This window comes from Aegilops tauschii, chromosome 1, assembly GCF_002575655.3.
Source record: "Aegilops tauschii subsp. strangulata cultivar AL8/78 chromosome 1, Aet v6.0, whole genome shotgun sequence".
Classification (NCBI taxonomy): Eukaryota; Viridiplantae; Streptophyta; class Magnoliopsida; order Poales; family Poaceae; genus Aegilops; species Aegilops tauschii.
In genome coordinates, this window is record NC_053035.3 from 136670884 (window position 1) to 136688103 (window position 17220).

Below are 17220 nucleotides of genomic sequence, written 5' to 3' on the forward strand. Positions count from 1 at the left end.
ATAACCTCTCTCACAGGCATAACATGATCAAACCAGAACTCATTGAGTGTTAATCACATAGTGATGTGAACTAGATTGTTGACTCTAGTAAACTCTTTGGATGTTGGTCACATGGTGATGTGACCTGTGAGTGTTAATCACATGGTGATGTGAACTAGATTATTGACTCTAGTGCAAGTGGGAGACTGTTAGAAATATGCCCTAGAGGCAATAATAAATTGGTTATTATTATATTTCCTTGTTCATGATAATCGTTTATTATCCATGCTAAAATTGTATTGATAGGAAACTCAGATACATGTGTGGATACATAGACAACACCATGTCCCTAGTAAGCCTCTAGTTGACTAGCTCGTTGATCAATAGATGGTTACGGTTTCCTGACCATGGACATTGGATGTCGTTGATAACGGGATCACATCATTAGGAGAATGATGTGATGGACAAGACCCAATCCTAAGCCTAGCACAAGATCGTGTAGTTCGTTTGCTAAGAGCTTTTCTAATGTCAAGTATCATTTCCTTAGACCATGAGATTGTGCAACTCCCGGATACCGTAGGAATGCTTTGGGTGTACCAAACGTCACAACGTAACTGGGTGGCTATAAAGGTGCACTACAGGTATCTCCGAAAGTGTCTGTTGGGTTGGCACGAATCGAGACTGGGATTTGTCACTTCGTGTAAACGGAGAGGTATCTCTGGGCCCACTCAGTAGGACATCATCATAATGTGCACAATGTGACCAAGGAGTTGATCACGGGATGATGTGTTACGGAACGAGTAAAGAGACTTGCCAGTAACGAGATTGAACAAGGTATCGGGATACCGACGATCGAATCTCGGGCAAGTAACATACCGATTGACAAAGGGAATTGTATACGGGATTGATTGAATCCTCGACATCGTGGTTCATCCGATGAGATCATCGAGGAGAATGTGGGAGCCAACATGGGTATCCAGATCCCGCTGTTGGTTATTGACCGGAGAGTCGTCTCGGTCATGTCTGCGTGTCTCCCGAACCCGTAGGGTCTACACACTTAAGGTTCGGTGATGCTAGGGTTATGGAGATATTAGTATGCGGTAACCCGAAAGTTGTTCGGAGTCCCGGATGAGATCCCGTACGTCACGAGGAGTTTCGGAATGGTCCGGAGGTAAAGATTTATATATGGGAAGTCTTATTTTGGTCGCTGGAAAAGTTTCGCTCCTTATCGGTATTGTACCGGGAGTGCCGAAAGGGGTCCGGGGGTCCACCAAGGGGGTCCACCAGCCCCGGGGGGCCACATGGGCTGTAGGGGTGTGCGCCTTGGCCTATATGGGCCAAGGGCACCAGCCCCAAGAGGCCCATGCGCCAAGAGATAAGGGAAAGGGAGAGTCCTAAAGGGGGAAGGCACCTCCGAGGTGCCTTGGGGAGGATGGACTCCTCCCTGGCCGCACCCTTCCTTGGAGGAAGGGCCAAGGCTGCGCCCCCCTCTCCCTTGGCCCTATATATAGTGGGGGGAGGGAGGGCAGCAATATCTAAGCCCTGGCGCCTCCCTCTCCCTCCCGTGACACATCTCCCTCCTCCCCGCTTGCGCTTGGCGAAGCCCTGCCGGGATCCCGCTACTTCCACCACCACGCCGTCGTGCTGCTGGATCTCCATCAACCTCTCCTTCCCCCTTGCTGGATCAAGAAGGAGGAGACGTCGCTGCTCCGTACGTGTGTTGAACGCGGAGGTGCCGTCCGTTCGGCGCTAGGATCATCGGTGATTTGGATCACGACGAGTACGACTCCATCAACCCCGTTCTCTTGAACGCTTCCGCTCGCGATCTACAAGGGTATGTAGATGCACTCCTTCCCTCTCGTTGCTAGTAAACTCCATAGATTGATCTTGGTGATGCGTAGAAAATTTTGAATTTCTGCTACGTTCCCCAACAGATATGATCAACATAGTGATGTTCACCATTGAAAACTACTCCATCTCACGTGATGATCGGACATGGTTTAGTTGATTTGGATCACGTGATCACTTAGATGATTAGAGGGATGTCTATCTAAGTGGGAGTTCTTAAGTAATATGATTAATTGAACTTTAATTTATCATGAACTTAGTCCTGGTAGTTTTTGCATAACTATGTTGTAGATCAATAGCTCGCGATGTAGCTCCCCGTTTATTTTTGATATGTTCCTAGAGAAAAACTATGTTGAAAGATGAGAGTAGGAATGGTGCGGACTAGCTCCGCGATCTGAGGATTATCCTCATTGCTGCACAGAAGAATTATGTCCTTGATGCACCGCTAGGTGACAGACCTATTGCAAGAGCAGATACAGACGTTATGAACGTTTGACAAAGCTCGGTATGATGACTACTTGATAGTTTAGTGCACCATGCTTTACGGCTTAGAACCGGGACTTCAAAAATGTTTTGAACGCCATGGAGCATATAAGATGTTCCAAGAGTTGAAATTGGTATTTCATACTCATGCCCGTGTCGAGAGGTATGAGATCTCTGACGGTACTTTGCCTACAAAATGGAGGAGAATGGCTCAACCAGTGAGCATGTGCTCAGATTGTCTGGGTACTACAATTGCTTGAATCAAGTGGGAGTTAATCTTCCAGATAAGATAGTAATTGACAAAGTTCTCTAGTCACTATCACCGAGTTACTAGAACTTTGTGATGAACTATAATATGCAAGGGATGACGAAAGTAATTCCCGAGCTCTTCGCGATGTTGAAATTGGTGAAGGTAGAAATCAAGAAAGAGCATCAAGTGTTGATGGTTTACAAGACCACTAGTTTCAAGAAAAAGGGCAAAAGAATAGGAAGGGAACTTCAAGAAGAATGACAAACAAGTTGTCACTCCCGTGAATAAACCCAAAGCTAGACTCAAGCCTGAAACTGAGTGCTTCTACTGCAAAGGAAATGGTCACTGGAAGTGGAACTGCCCCTAGATACTTGGCGGATAAGAAGGATGGCAAAATGAACAAAGGTATATTTGATATACATGTTATTGATGTGTACTTTACTAGAGTTTATAGCAACCCCTCGGTATTTGATACTAGTTCAATTGCTAAGAGTAGTAACTCGAAAAGGGGGTTGCAAAATAAACAGAGACTAGTTAAGGGTAAGGTGACGATGTGTGTTGGAAATGATTCCAAGGTTGATAAGATCACCATCGCACACTCCTTTTACCTTCGGGATTAGTGTTGAACCTAAAATAAATGTTATTTAGTGTTTGCGTGAAGCATGAATATGATTGGATTATGTTTATTGCAATACAGTTATTCATTTAAGTCAAAGAATAATTGTTGTTCTATTTACATGAATAAAAACCTTTTATGGTCATACACTCAATGTAAATGGTTTACTGAATCTCGATCGTAGTGATACACATATTCATAATATTGAAGCCAAAAGATGCAAAGTTAATAATGATAGTGCAACTTATTTGTGGCACTGCCATTTAGGTCATATTGGCGTAAAGCGCATGAAGAAACTCCATGCCAATGGACTTTTGGAATCACTTGATTATGAATCATTGATGCTTGCGAACCATGCCTCATGGGCAAGATGACTAAGACTCCGTTCTCCGGAACAATGGAGCGAGCCACTGACTTATTGAAAATAATACACACCGATGTATGCGGTCCCATGAGTGTTGAGGCTCACGACGGGTATCATTATTTTCTGACCTTCACAGATGATTTGAGCAGAAATGTGTATATCTACTTGATGAAACACAAGTATGAAACACTTGAAAAGTTCAAAGATTTTCAGAGTGAAGTAGAGAATCATCGTAACAAGAAAATAAAGTTTCTACGATCTGATCGTAGAGGCAAATATTTGAGTTACGAGTTTGGCCTTCAATTAAAACAATGTGGAATAGTTTCACAAACTCATGCCACCTGGAACACCACAACATAATGGTGTGTCCGAACATCATAACCGTACTTTATTGGATATAGTGCAATCTATGATGTCTCTTACCGATTTACCACTATCGTTTTTGGGGTTATGCATTAGATACAGATACATTCACGTTAAATAGGGCACCTTCTAAATCCGTTGAGACGACACCATATGAACTGTGGTTTGGCAAGAAACCAAAGTTGTCGTTTCTTAAAGTTTGGGGTTGCGATGCTTATGTGAAAAAGTTTCATCCTGATAAGCTCAAACCCAAATCGGAGAAGTGCGTCTCCATAGGATACCCAGAAGTAACTGTTGGGTACACCTTCTATCACAGATCCGAAGGCAAGATATTCGTTGCTAAGAATGGATCCTTTCCAGAGAAGGAGTCTCTCTCGAAAGAAGTGAGTGGGAGGAAAGTAGAACTTGATGAGGTAATTGTACCTTCTCCCGAATTGGAAAGTAGTTCATTACAGAAATCAGTTCCAGTGATTCCTACACCAATTAGTGAGGAAGCTAATGATGATGATCATGAAACTTCTGATCAAGTTACTACTGAACCTCGTAGGTCAACAAGAGTAAGATCCGCACCAGAGTAGTACGGTAATCCTGTTCTGTAGGTCATGTTACTTGACCATGACGAACCTACGAACTATGAGGAAGCGATGATGAGCCCAGATTCCACGAAATGGCTTGAGGCCATGAAATCTGAGATGGGATCCATGTATGAGAACAAAGTATGGACTTTGATTGACTTGCGCGATGATCGGCAAGCCATTGAGAATAAATGGTCTTCAAGAGGAAGACGGACGCTGATAGTAGTGTTACTATCTACAAAGCTCGAATTGTCGAAAAAAGTTTTAGACAAGTTCAAGGTGTTGACTACGATAAGATTTTCTCACTCGTAGCGATGCTTAAGTCTATCCGAATCATGTTAGCAATTGCCACATTTTATGAAATCTAGCAAATGGATGTCAAAACTACATTCCTTAACGGATATCTTAAAGAAGAGTTGTATATGATACAACAAGAAGGTTTTGTCGATCCAAAAGGTGTTAATAAAGTGTGCAAGCTCCAGCAATCCATTTATGGACTGGTGCAAGCCTCTCAGAGTTGGAATATACGCTTTGATAGTGTGATCAAAGCATATGGTTTTATACAGACCTTTGGAGAAGCCTATATTTACAAGAAAGTGAGTGGGAGCACTACAGTCTTTCTGATAAGTATATGTGAATGACATATTATTGATCGGAAATGATGTAGAATTTTCTGGAAAGCATAAAGGAGTGTTTGAAAGGGTTTTTTTCAAAGAAAGACCTCGGTGAAGCTGCTTACATATTGAGCATCAAGGTCTATAGAGATAGATCAAGACGCTTGATAACATTTTTCAATGAATACATACCTTGATAAGATTTTGAAGTAGTTCAAAATGGAATAGTTAAAGAAGGAGTTCTTGCCTGTGTTGCAAGGTGTGAAGTTGAGTAAGACTCAAAGCCCGACCACGGCAAAAGATAGAGAGAGAATGAAAGTCATTCGTTATGCCTCAGCCATAGGTTCTATAAAGTATGCCATGCTGTGTACCAGACCTATTGTATACCCTGCCCTGAGTTTGGCAAGGGAGTACAATAGTGATCTAGGAGCAGATCACTGGACATTCGTCAAAATTATCCTTAGTAGAATAAGGAAATATTTCTCGGTTATGGAGGTGATAAAGAGTTCGTCGTAAAGAGTTATATCGATGCAAACTTTGACACCGATCTGGATGACTGAGTCTCGATCTGGATACATATTGAAAGTGGGAGCATTTAGCTAGAGTAGCTCCATGCAGAGCATTGTAGACATAGAAATTTGCAAAATACATACGGATCTGAATATGGCAGACTCGTTGACTAAACTTATCTCACAAGCAAAACATGATCACACCTTAGTACTCTTTTGGGTGTTAATCACATGGCGATGTGAACTAGATTACTGACTCTAGTAAACCCTTTGAGTGTTGGTCACATGGCGATGTGAACTATGGGTGTTAATCACATGGTGATGTGAACTATTGGTGTTAAATCACATGGCGATGTTAACTAGATTATTGACTCTAGTGCAAGTGGGAGACTGAAGGAAATATGCCCTAGAGGCAATAATAAAATTGTTATTTATATTTCCTTATATCATGATAAATGTTTATTATTCATGCTAGAATTGTATTAACCGGAAACTTAGTACATGTGTGGATACATAGACAAACAGAGTGTCACTAGTATGCCTCTACTAGACTAGCTCGTTGCATCAAAGATGGTTAAGTTTCCTAGCCATAGACATGAGCTGTCATTTGATTAACGGGATCACATCATTAGAGAATGATGTGATTGACTTAACCCATTCCGTTAGCTTAGCACTTGATCGTTTAGTATATTGCTATTGCTTTCTTCATGACTCATACATGTTCTTATGACTATGAGATTATACAACTCCCGAATACCGGAGGAACACTTTGTGTGCCACCAAACGTCACAACGTAACTGGGTGATTATAAAGGTGCTCTACAGGTGTCTCTGATGGTACTTGTTGAGTTGGTATAGACCGAGATTAGGATTTGTCACTCCGATTGTCGGAGAGGTATCTCTGGGCCCTCTCGGTAATGCACATCACTATAAGCCATGCAAGCAATGTGACTAATGAGTTAGTTGCAGGATGATGCATTACGGAACGAGTAAAGAGACTTGCCGGTAATGAGATTGAGCTAGGTATTGAGATACCGACGATCGAATCTCGGGCAAGTAACATACCGATGACAAAGGGAACAACGTATGTTATTAGGCGGTTTGACCGATAAATATCTTCGTAGAATATGTGGGAGCCAATATGAACATCCAGGTTCCGCTATTGGTTATTGACCGGAGACGTGTCTTGGTCATGTCTACATAGTTCTCGAACCCGTAGGGTCCGCACGCTTAACGTTCGGTGACGATCGGTATTATGAGTTTATGTGTTTTGATGTACCGAAGGTAGTTCGGAGTCCCGGATATGATCACGGACATGACGAGGAGTCTCAAAATGGTCGAGACATAAAGATCGATATATTGGATGACTATGTTTGGACATCGGAAAGGTTTCGAGAGAGTTCGGGCATATACCGGAGTACCGGGGGGTTACCGGAACCCCCCGGGGAGTCAATGGGCCTTAATGGGCCATAGTGGAAAGGAGGAGGAGGCGGCCAAGGTGGGGGCGCACCCCGAATTGGGAGGGGGGCCAGCCCCCCTTTCCTTCTCTTCTTCTCCCCCTTCCTTCCCTCTCCTACTCCAACTAGGGAAGGGGGGATCCTACTCCCACCGGGAGTAGGACTCCCCCCTTGGGCGCGCCTAAGATACCGACCCTCTCCCCCTCCTCCACTCCTTTATATACGGGGGAGGGGGGCACCCCATAGACACACAAGTTGATCATTGATCTCTTAGCCGTGTGTGGTGCCCCCCTCCACCATAATCCACCTCGGTCATATCGTCGTAGTGCTTAGGCGAATCCCTGCGCCGGTAGCTTCATCATCACCGTCATCACGCCGTCGTGCTGATGAAGCTCTCCCTCGACACTCTGCTGGATCGTGAGTTCGTGGGACGTCACCGTGCCGAACATGTGCAGATCGCGGAGGTGTCGTACTTTCGGTACTAGGATCGGTCGATCGTGAAGACGTACGACTACATCAACCGTGTTATCATAACGCTTCCGCTTTCGGTCTATGAGGGTACGTGAACAACACTCTCCCCTCTCATTGCTATGCATCACCATGATCTTGCGTGTGTGTAGGTAATTTTTTTGAAATTACTACGTTCCCCAACATCTTCAACCTCCTATGGCCGAAAGGGGTCCTGTTCATCGGGAGGGGTCCGGCGTACCGCAAAATGGAGAAAATAGACTTCTGTTCAACCGCCTACGATCGAACGGGGTCCTATTGATCAGGAGGGGTCTGGCGTACCGCAAAACGGAGGAAATGAACTTCTCTCCAACCGCCTACGGTCGAAAAGGGGTCCTGTTCATCGGAAGGGGTGTGGCGTACCACAAAACGGGACTCCACAAGCTACTGTTCATCACTGTCTAGTGCTGCCAGCCTTCACCAGCTACTATTCATCCATCGTCGTATTCCTCCAGCCTCCATGGGGTCCTGTTCAACACTCCCAACAGGCTGGGATGTGGCGTATCGCGACACAGCCTCCTCAAGGTCATGTTCATCCAGCGGCAACCGCCTACTACCACGGGGTCTTGTTCATCCAACCCCCATCGACGGGATGGGGCGCACGAGCGGGCGGCAACAACGGGAACTGTTCATCCACAGTAAACCAACCAGCTCGATCGATGCGTGTCGACTCCTGTCTATGTGTATCACGCGCACGGCAACAACAGACACTGTTCATTCAGAGGCAACCCAACACCGGTCGGCTATGTCTCGCAGGGGGTTCGACCGGCTTCAGTAAGCAGCGAGAAGGATCGATCGGGTTCAGTTAGCAGCGCAGGAATTGCTCGGGTTCAGTTAGCAGCGAAGAGATCGATTGGATTCTGTAGTGCGAGGGATCGATCGCTCGGGTTCAGTATGTAGTGCGAGGGCAAGATCGATCGCTCGGGTTCAGTTAGTGAACACGGCTCGCACACACGCGTGCGTACGAGAGAAACACGCAAACGACTGCATCACTTGGGCCCGACCACCCACCGATTGCCCACCGTAACCGGGAACTCGCCTTAAATTTTCTCACCCTCACTGTTACCACAATATTTAACGTCATGGACGGTCCAAAGAATGTCATGCAGGTATGTCTCCGGCCCGCCTAGAATGAAAAGCCCATTTTTTGTCATAATTTCTTGTCATAGAAGTAGGAGCCTACCACATCTACGATGATACGTGTTTTTATCACAATTATCGTCATAGAAGTGTCACGTCCATGACAATTTGTTTTTCCGTTCAGGTCATAATGTCACGGAAGTGTCTTTTTTTGTAGTGTTATATACAAGTTAGGACAAAACTATATTTCTTTCAACAAATGCAAACCAGCCTCCACCTACACTAAAAGCATGATTATTTTGTTATACTTGTTGTGGGTTTAACCTTATCGAAGGAGAGATATGAAGTAGGGTTGCGACACTATACTTAACTATTGCCTATGAGTGGATGAACTCCAAAAGACTAGATTATATTTTCGCTTTATAACTATTGTAAGCTAGCCTTGAGCTAAGCATGTATGTGATGTAAAAGAGACTGGATTTGCGATGTAATACTATGGCATATGACATAACTTTGTATTTCATCATGTACTGTGCCTGTCAGCAATTGATATAGGGACTGACATGGTAAAGCGCATAGATTTGAGGACCTTCCAGGACCGGGTCGTGACATATGGTCCACTGCTCTGATGCCGCCTAGTGCTACGGTTCATTTACTAATGGCATCTTGTGCTCCAGTGCAACAGGCACACCCATGCATTGCTAAAGTTCACGACGCCGGGACAGTCGGCCTTGAGTCCCAACTAGACAGGAGTCACGACGCAAAGATACCAAGTGGCCAGCGCTGCATTTGTCGGACCGGACGTGCGTCGTGAGTTGTTTGGTATTTTTTCAGGTAGTTATGTTTTTATATTTCGGGCCCAACTTGAACCTCCCGTTGAAAAGGATGAAAGTCTCATTAACAGCAATGCTAGAAAGTATGGGACAAAGCAAGACAATATTATTAATTGCCATGAATAACATTACTTATAGATAAGGGATATTTAAATTAGTGCCCCTGGTTCCTTAGTTGTGCTCACTTTTCCCCACGCTCCAAACTTTTGCTCACTTTTCCCCTCTTCCTTAGCTGAAACTCTCACAAATGCTCATAGCGGGCGTTTGCCGTCTTGACCGTCCATTGACCGTTAATTGCTGACGAGTGGGGCCGAGTCTTCGTCTGACTGTTGCTTGCTGACGGGTGGGACCGCAAGGAGACACGTATTGGGCAGCTTGTCTGAATCTGAAACAAATCTGGATAGGCCGCACTGCACCACGCCGCCCCTCCCCCTCCGCCGGCGTCGTGCCGCATCCACCACAGTTGTTTCCTCCACCCTATGCCCCTATTCAGTTCGTCGGCGACGCCGCGTCTCCGCCAGATATAGCCCACCTCCCCACCTGGGATTACATAGCGATGTTGAGTGAGGATGGCCGGAATGCAGTCGACCGTGGAGAGGATTGGGTGGAATCTGCGGCAGATAATTCATGGATTAAACCTGGGTAAGCATTGTTTCCTCTTGAATTGACGTTCTAAGTCGTATTGTAGGCCGTATTTGACTTCTGTTTGCTTGAATCGTTTGAATTTGTGCTCGATTTTACCCGGCTAACTGAAGCCTTTGTTTCCTTCAACAAAATAGGATTGATCCCGCGCTGGCTTTCCGGCTGGCGATTAGAATGGAAACTAGTGTGCTGCGTGGCACTAAACCGCATTTGATTTCATCATTTTTCTATCCCAAAGTGGTAGAAACCAGCATATCTTTCAAAGATTTGCGAGCTGAGCTCCGAAACACCTATCCCTGGAGTGATGCCGATGCTGTTGAACTGAATTACTTCAGCAGTGACGAGCAAAGATTTCTCCCACTAACTTGCGACGATCATATGCCGTTGCTTTTTGCTGGGATTGCTGGCTGCCGATTTGGTAAACTCCAAATCGATGTGCTTCAGCCACGCGCAGAATAGGCGAAGGGGAAGGGAGTTCAGACATCATCTGTCTGTGCTAATAGCCAGCACCCCGGCACTCCTTGTAGGTCGACACCAAGTAAAGCAAGTGGTTCATGGAGCCAGAACATGCCTGCTGCCAATTCTGGTTCCGATTCAGCTGCTGCTTCTCGTGTACCTTCTGCAGTTGGTGTAGAAGAAGATGCAGAACCTGACGAGGCAGTGCCTACAAATGATGATGAAGACGAGATGATGTTTCCCGAACTGGTCGATGTAGCCAGTCAGCAAGCAGTGGATGACGAATATATGGAGGAGCCCATCAGCCAAGCTAGGTTTGATGACACTGACGATGAAGAGAAGGTGGAGAACATGGAGAGCTTAATCGAGGATGAATACGATGGTGATGACATGCCAACAATTGAGTGGAACAGGGAAAAACCTGAGCTTAGTGTAGGTACCATTTTCCAATCAATGGTGGACTGTTGGAATGCAGTGACAACATGGTGCATTATATCTGAAAACACCTATAAGATTAAAAGGAGTGAGCCAGCAAGGTTCACAGTATTTTGTCCATATCCTAGGTGTAGGTGGGAGTTGCATGCATCTCGTATGATCAAGAGCAAATATATTCAGGTAATCCAAGTTCAGTTAGTAATTTAGTTTCAGATCGTTGAGTAAGGTTTCTCAACTATTTTTTACCCTTTTATTTTGTTTCAGATAAAGAAAAACCCACACAAGCACACATGTCCACCTGGAGGGGGAGGGGGGAAGGCCAAAACCAAGCTAGCAAAAACTAGGTGGGTGGTAGATGCTATATTGGATTGGCTGAGAGAAGAACCTGGACTTGGTCCAACAGCACTCCATGGGAAGCTTTTTGAGAAGTACAAGATAGAAATTCCTTACATGAGAATTTTCAATGCTAGGGAAAGGGCTCTTGACAGAATTAATGGTCAATGGAATGACAGTTTTCAGCTGCTTTACACTTTCAAAGCTGAAGTGGAGACGGCAAGTCCAGGGAGTGTTGTAGAGATTGACAAGCATACAGTTCCATTCAAAATAAATGGGAAGTCATTTCAGAAGGAGTGCTTCAGAAGGGCTTTTGTTTGTTTCAAGGCTTGCTGGCAGGGGTTTCTAGATGGTTGCAGGCCCTATTTGGCTGTAGATGCTACACATTTGACTGGAAGATGGAGAGGACAGCTAGTAGCAGCTTCTGCAGTTGATGGACACAACTGGCTATTCCTAGTTGCATTTGGTGTGGTGGAGGCAGAGTCTGAGGAAAGTTGGGTCTGGTTTCTGCAGCAGTTGCGCAACATTATAGGCACACCCCCAGGTTTAGCTATACACACAGATGCTTGCAAGGGTTTAGAGAGTGCAGTGGAAATTGTATTCCCTGGAGTGGAGCATAGGGAATGTATGCGACACCTAGCGCATAATTTCAAAAAGAAGTTCAAAGGTAAAGTTTATGATGAGAACTTATGGCCAGCATCATACACATGCAGCAAAAGGAAGCATGAACACCATTTGAGAGTGTTGTATGCTCAAAATCCTCTTGTGAAGGAGTACATGGATGCACATCATGGTAAGGTGTGGTCAAGAAGCCAATTCAACGAAATCTGCAAAGTAGATTATGTGACCAGTAACCTTGCAGAATGCTTCAATTCAAAGTTCAAGTCAGTGAAAGGGCTCTTGTTGTGGCAAGCATTTGACAAGATGAGGCAAATGATCATGATAAAGATGGCTCTTCGCAAAAGAATTGCAGAAACACAATATGTTGGTCATCAAATGCTCCCATCACTGATTAAGGCATTGCACTTGAAGGCAAGAGGACTGAAGATGAAATGTATTCGATCTGGTACATATGAGGGAGAGGTTACATATACTGACACTAAAAATAGGGTATGGAGGTATCCTGTGAACCTAAGTACTAGAGAATGTACTTGTAGGCAATGGCAGATCCGTGGGAAGCCATGCATACATGCCCTACATCTGATGACCGTTATCGGGGGTGCAGATGGTGAAGTTGATCAATATTGCTCTGAGTATTTCTCTGTTGCCAAATTTATGTCTGCTTATGCTGACAATGTGCCTGCACTATTGGGGAAAGATCAATGGAACATAGTAGATCCAGGGTTCAAACTCCACGCTCCTGTCATTACTAGACCACCAGGAAGACCAAGGAACCAGAGGATTAGAGCAGGTGAGGAGGGTCGTCTACCAAAGAAGTGTGCTTGCAAAAAATGTGGAGTTCTGGGGCATATTGCTAGGCTTTGTACCAATGCAGTGGATGCATCATTTGGAGAGGAGGAAAGATGGACAGCAGCCAATGCTGAGGAGAATGCAGCAGCAATGGAGACTGAAGATGCAGTGGAGAATGCAGCAGCAATTGAAGCAGTGGAGAATGCAGCAGCAAATGAAGCATCTTGGTATGTGTTTGCACCCTTTGTAGAATGCAGCTACCCTTTTGTTTGCATTTGTTGTCTTTTTTGCCTATGGCTTATAATTTTATTTACCAGCTCTAGGGAGAAAAGGCCAAGAGATGAAGAAGCAGAAGATTTTGAAACCATGGCCTTTGATGGTTTTGAAGCTATAAGAGAGGAAGAGGAGGGGGTAATTTTTCCAACTGTGCCTTTAAAGATTATTGAACCCATAGATGACCGTCAAATGGTCGTCAAGTGCTCGGCGAGTGGAACTACTCCATCAACACCTCCACGGGGAAAACCCCAAGTAAAGCCCAAGATCAAAAGGAACAAGAGTCTGAAAGAAAAGAGCATCTCAACTAGGGAAACCAGGAGCAAGACGATGAAGCCAGCTGCAAACACAAGGAGCAAGTCGAAAATTTGAATTAAGTTGTTGGGAAATGTTTGTGTTGTCAATTTGAGGGCGAGTCGATCGCTTAAAACTTGGTAGATTTGTATTAAGATGTTGGCATCTTAAAACTTGGTATATTTGAGCTACTGTGAAAACTTATCAGTTGTAATAAGGGATCCCTTGTAATAATGTTGCTTCTACTTTGGTTTGTTATTTGTGTCAGAATTCAAATTTCCATCAAAATTTGAATTTAAATCAATATTTTAATTTGGGACAAAATTTGGATTCGAGCCAAAGTTGAAGTTGAACATTGGAGGTTCATTGCTCTGTGTGGTGTATTTGATCGAGCATTTGAAGCCCAATATTCGTAGGTGAACAGTCCGAATGAGAAATGTGCTAGAAACAAGCTCGAAAGCTAGGGTAAACAGCCCTATTTGAAATCAAGTTTTTTTTACCTTGGCTAAATGAGGCATATATATTTTTATGAACACTTGTTCCATATATATATGGTAAAAACGAAGTCTCACTATTTATTGATTAATATTCATATTACTACTTTTTTTTGAAAAAATATGCTTTTAATTCAAAACCGTGAAATAACACGTTTTAGATATGAAAATGAAAAAGTAAGTTCAGATCCTTCTTATTCACTCGAAAATGAAGCTATGGAGATTTTTTCTGATTTTTTTTGATTTTTTTTCAAACCCTAAACCCTCTCTCCCTATTATACGAACTCTGAACATGTTCATAGGTGATAGCTCATTTGTGTGAAGCCTTTTTTCATGAAAATGACCTACACCAAGTTTATATATTTTTTCTCATAACCTTGTCACATATGACGGCTATGTGCACAAGAATTACAACATTTTGAGTTTTTTTGAATTTTTTTAAAACATTTGAACTTGATTTTGACAGACCACTTCAAAAAATGATTTTTCAAAAAAATGCCCCTATACCGAGTTTATATTTTTTCTATGGTAACTAGGTCTCATAAACGGACGAACTACGTTTGTTTTATATTTTTGCGATTTTTTCTAATTTAGTTATGGCCATTTGAAATCTGGTCAAACCCTAATAACCCCGTTGACTCGCTCATAACCCCGCAGAAATGCTCCAAACCGTAGCGTCGAACGTCCGTCGTCGGATCCTACCAAGCGCCAAACACCACCCGTCAGATGTGGGCAGGCATGCGCGATCCGCGTGATGCATCCTGATTGGCTACTGCACTGTCCTTCTCGGGTTTTTACGATCTGCCCCACTTTACATATGAAATTGTATTTTTCGCACATGACCACCACATGTCAGTGTTAAGAGTTGGTTCAAATATTCAAACTACAAAATACAATGTGGCAAATCGTCAATATAGCTTCCCCTTCTCCTCTTCTCCATCTGACAGACAAAGGCATCGAGCAGATAGGGCAATTCCTCTGTTTCTTTCCCCATCTTCTCGTTCTTCTTCCTCTCGAGCAATTCCTCTGTTTCTTTCCCCATCTTCTCGTTCTTCTTCCTCTCGAGCAATTCCTCTGTTTCTTCCTCTCGGGCGATATGTCGACCTCCTCGTCAGCCCCCCGTTCCACGTGGCCGGTGTATGGTCCAGTGCCGATGACTCCATGCACTGACTGCCCACGGACTGCGCCACTGAAGCGGTTGACTTCGAAGGAGGAGAAGAATGGGAACTTTGGGCGCGAGTTCGTCAAATGCGAGAGCAAGCCGGAGGGGCAGGTTAGATCTGAGTTTTCCTCGCATCCTTTATCTCTAATTTCTCAAAAAATCTATCACATTTCGTTTTCAGATCGTGAAGAAATGCCACCATTTCGAGTGGATGGATGATTACATCCAGAGGCTTCAAGGGTTGGGCTTGCTGGATTCGAGGGGGAATGCAATCCGCGAGTTCAATTTGCCCCATGACAGTGCCGCTCCGGCAGCAGCAGCGCGTCCGGAATACCCGACGGTGGTAGATGTCGAACTGAAGACGGAATTGAAGAAGATGAACAAGAACTTCAAGCAGCTGATTGAGTTGAAGAAGCAATCCAATCTAATAGCTTTAGGAATACTTGCTCTAGGAATTTTTTACTTGATGGCCATCTCTCGTTAGAGATGTTTGTCTACTGTTGTTGCCACTATTTAGCAATCCAAGTTTGTTTATCTCAAATGCAACTCTGTTTAGTGCAACTGTCGATCTCTGAATGTATGCAGTTTACTGTTAAGTTTCGACACTTTCAGTTTCGGCAGAAGACAAGTACCAGTTCAGTGATAGGATTATTTTGTTAGCAAATAACCTCGAGTGTTGGATCATACCCTAGCTCGTCAGATGACAGTAAGCAGTACTTGAGCAGCACAAGGGATATACATCAAGTTCATCTCTTCTCTCTCGCACTTGCCAAACTTTTGTCCTCGAGTTCGTCAGTTCTGCTAGAAACCTAGTTCGCGGGCCCAAAGAGAATCAAGCTGCAATAGGCCCACAAAGGATAAATGAGGCCCAGAAACAAGCGATGTTTCTTTTTTTTGTTTAGGAACGATTGCTTTGTCCTTTTTTGTTTCTGATTGCTTTTTTCATTAATTTGATTGCCCAATCTCTTCTATCTCATTGAGGATTTTTTTTGCTTTCCTTTATGGGTCCCTTCATTTTTTAGAATCAAAGTATTTGCAAACCGCAATATTATTATGCCTAGAGAACCAATACTTCATGATTGGAAAAAGAGGTCCAACCCTCTTTTTTATATACTTCAAACATAGTGTAGTTTTCTACATATTAAAGTATATAAAACTACACTTTTGACTAAAGCCAAACATCTCAAAGTATTTGATACTTCAATATTTCTGAAAACCAAAGTATTCTTGGAATACCTAAAAAATACAGAGCTCTCAAACCAAAGCCGTGTACAAATGTACAATATGTTCTTATTTTTAGAAGGCATCTATGAACACATCATTTTTAGTTAGTTTGGTTAATTTTCCCCACGCCAATTAGCCGTGTCTAAACTTGGGACAAACAAAATACAAAGGGAAATACAAACATAACAAAGCATTAATATAACACACATAAATTAACTTAGATAGTAGGGTTGCTAGGGCAACAAACATAACAAAACATTAATATAACACACATAAATAGATAGGGTTGCTAGGGCAACATAAGTTCCCAAGTTCTTACATAGCTAGGTCGGGCAACACGCACACCAAACTCACACTCACACTACATAGTAGATAGGGATAGGGTAGCTAGGGCAACACGCACACCGCCGGCTTCACCGTCTTCTTCGCCGTCGGCTTCAGTACTCCTCCTCAAGGCCGTTGTCGCCGACGTAGTACGGGAGGCTGTGCATGCGGTTGCGAGCGGGGAAGACGCTCTCGAAGTCCGTGAAGATGTTATGGGTGGTGAATGCGATGAACTCGCACCCACACCAATACATCTTGCCGAGCAGGTAGTAGGCATCGAACCTGTTGGTGAAGTGGACGACGAGCCCTACCACTGGAGCGTTGGCGTGGGGACGCTGCTCCACGAGGTTGAACATGGGCGGCGAGCCCGGCGGGAGGTGGTGGAAGCCCGCACGGAGGAACCCCCGTGCAAGCTCAGTGCTACCCCTCCAGCGTGAGATCGCCCACACGCGGAGCGATGCCTCGACGACGACGTTGGCGGGGTACCGCCGTTCCGGCACGGTGGGCGGCGCTTGGAACGTCGGCCCGGTGTACTGCATCTTGAAATGCTTCGCTGAGTGGAATGGCTTTGGCTTTTGGGGGAAGAAGAGAAGTGGGAGGCGCAGATGGATCTGTAGAAGAAGAGGCAATGAAGGGCAGTTTAAATAGCCAGAAGAGACGAAGTGGGTACACGCGCAAACGGCGTAGATCGTGACT

At 44.3% G+C, this 17220-nt stretch overlaps 1 protein-coding gene across 1 annotated transcript; it reads left to right on the forward strand.

Moving 5' to 3' along the window:
- The first annotated feature begins 10686 nt into the window (after positions 1–10686).
- LOC123494654 (uncharacterized) lies at positions 10687–15896 on the forward strand. Its single transcript, XM_045230616.2, has 4 exons — positions 10687–11007; positions 11275–12980; positions 13071–15087; positions 15158–15896. The coding sequence occupies exons 1-3, from the start codon at positions 10687–10689 to the stop codon at positions 13396–13398; spliced, it is 2355 nt and encodes a 784-aa protein (XP_045086551.2). The 3' UTR covers positions 13399–15087; positions 15158–15896.
- Positions 15897–17220: the final 1324 nt, after the last annotated feature.

Coding starts and splice junctions, on each gene's coding strand:
- LOC123494654 (XM_045230616.2), top strand. CDS start 10,687: ATGCCTGCTGCCAATTCTGGTTCCGATTCAGCTGCTGCTTCTCGTGTA. Junction 11,008..11,274: donor GGGAAAAACCTGAGCTTAGT/GTAGGTACCATT, acceptor ATTTTGTTTCAG/ATAAAGAAAAACCCACACAA. Junction 12,981..13,070: donor GCAGCAAATGAAGCATCTTG/GTATGTGTTTGC, acceptor TTTATTTACCAG/CTCTAGGGAGAAAAGGCCAA.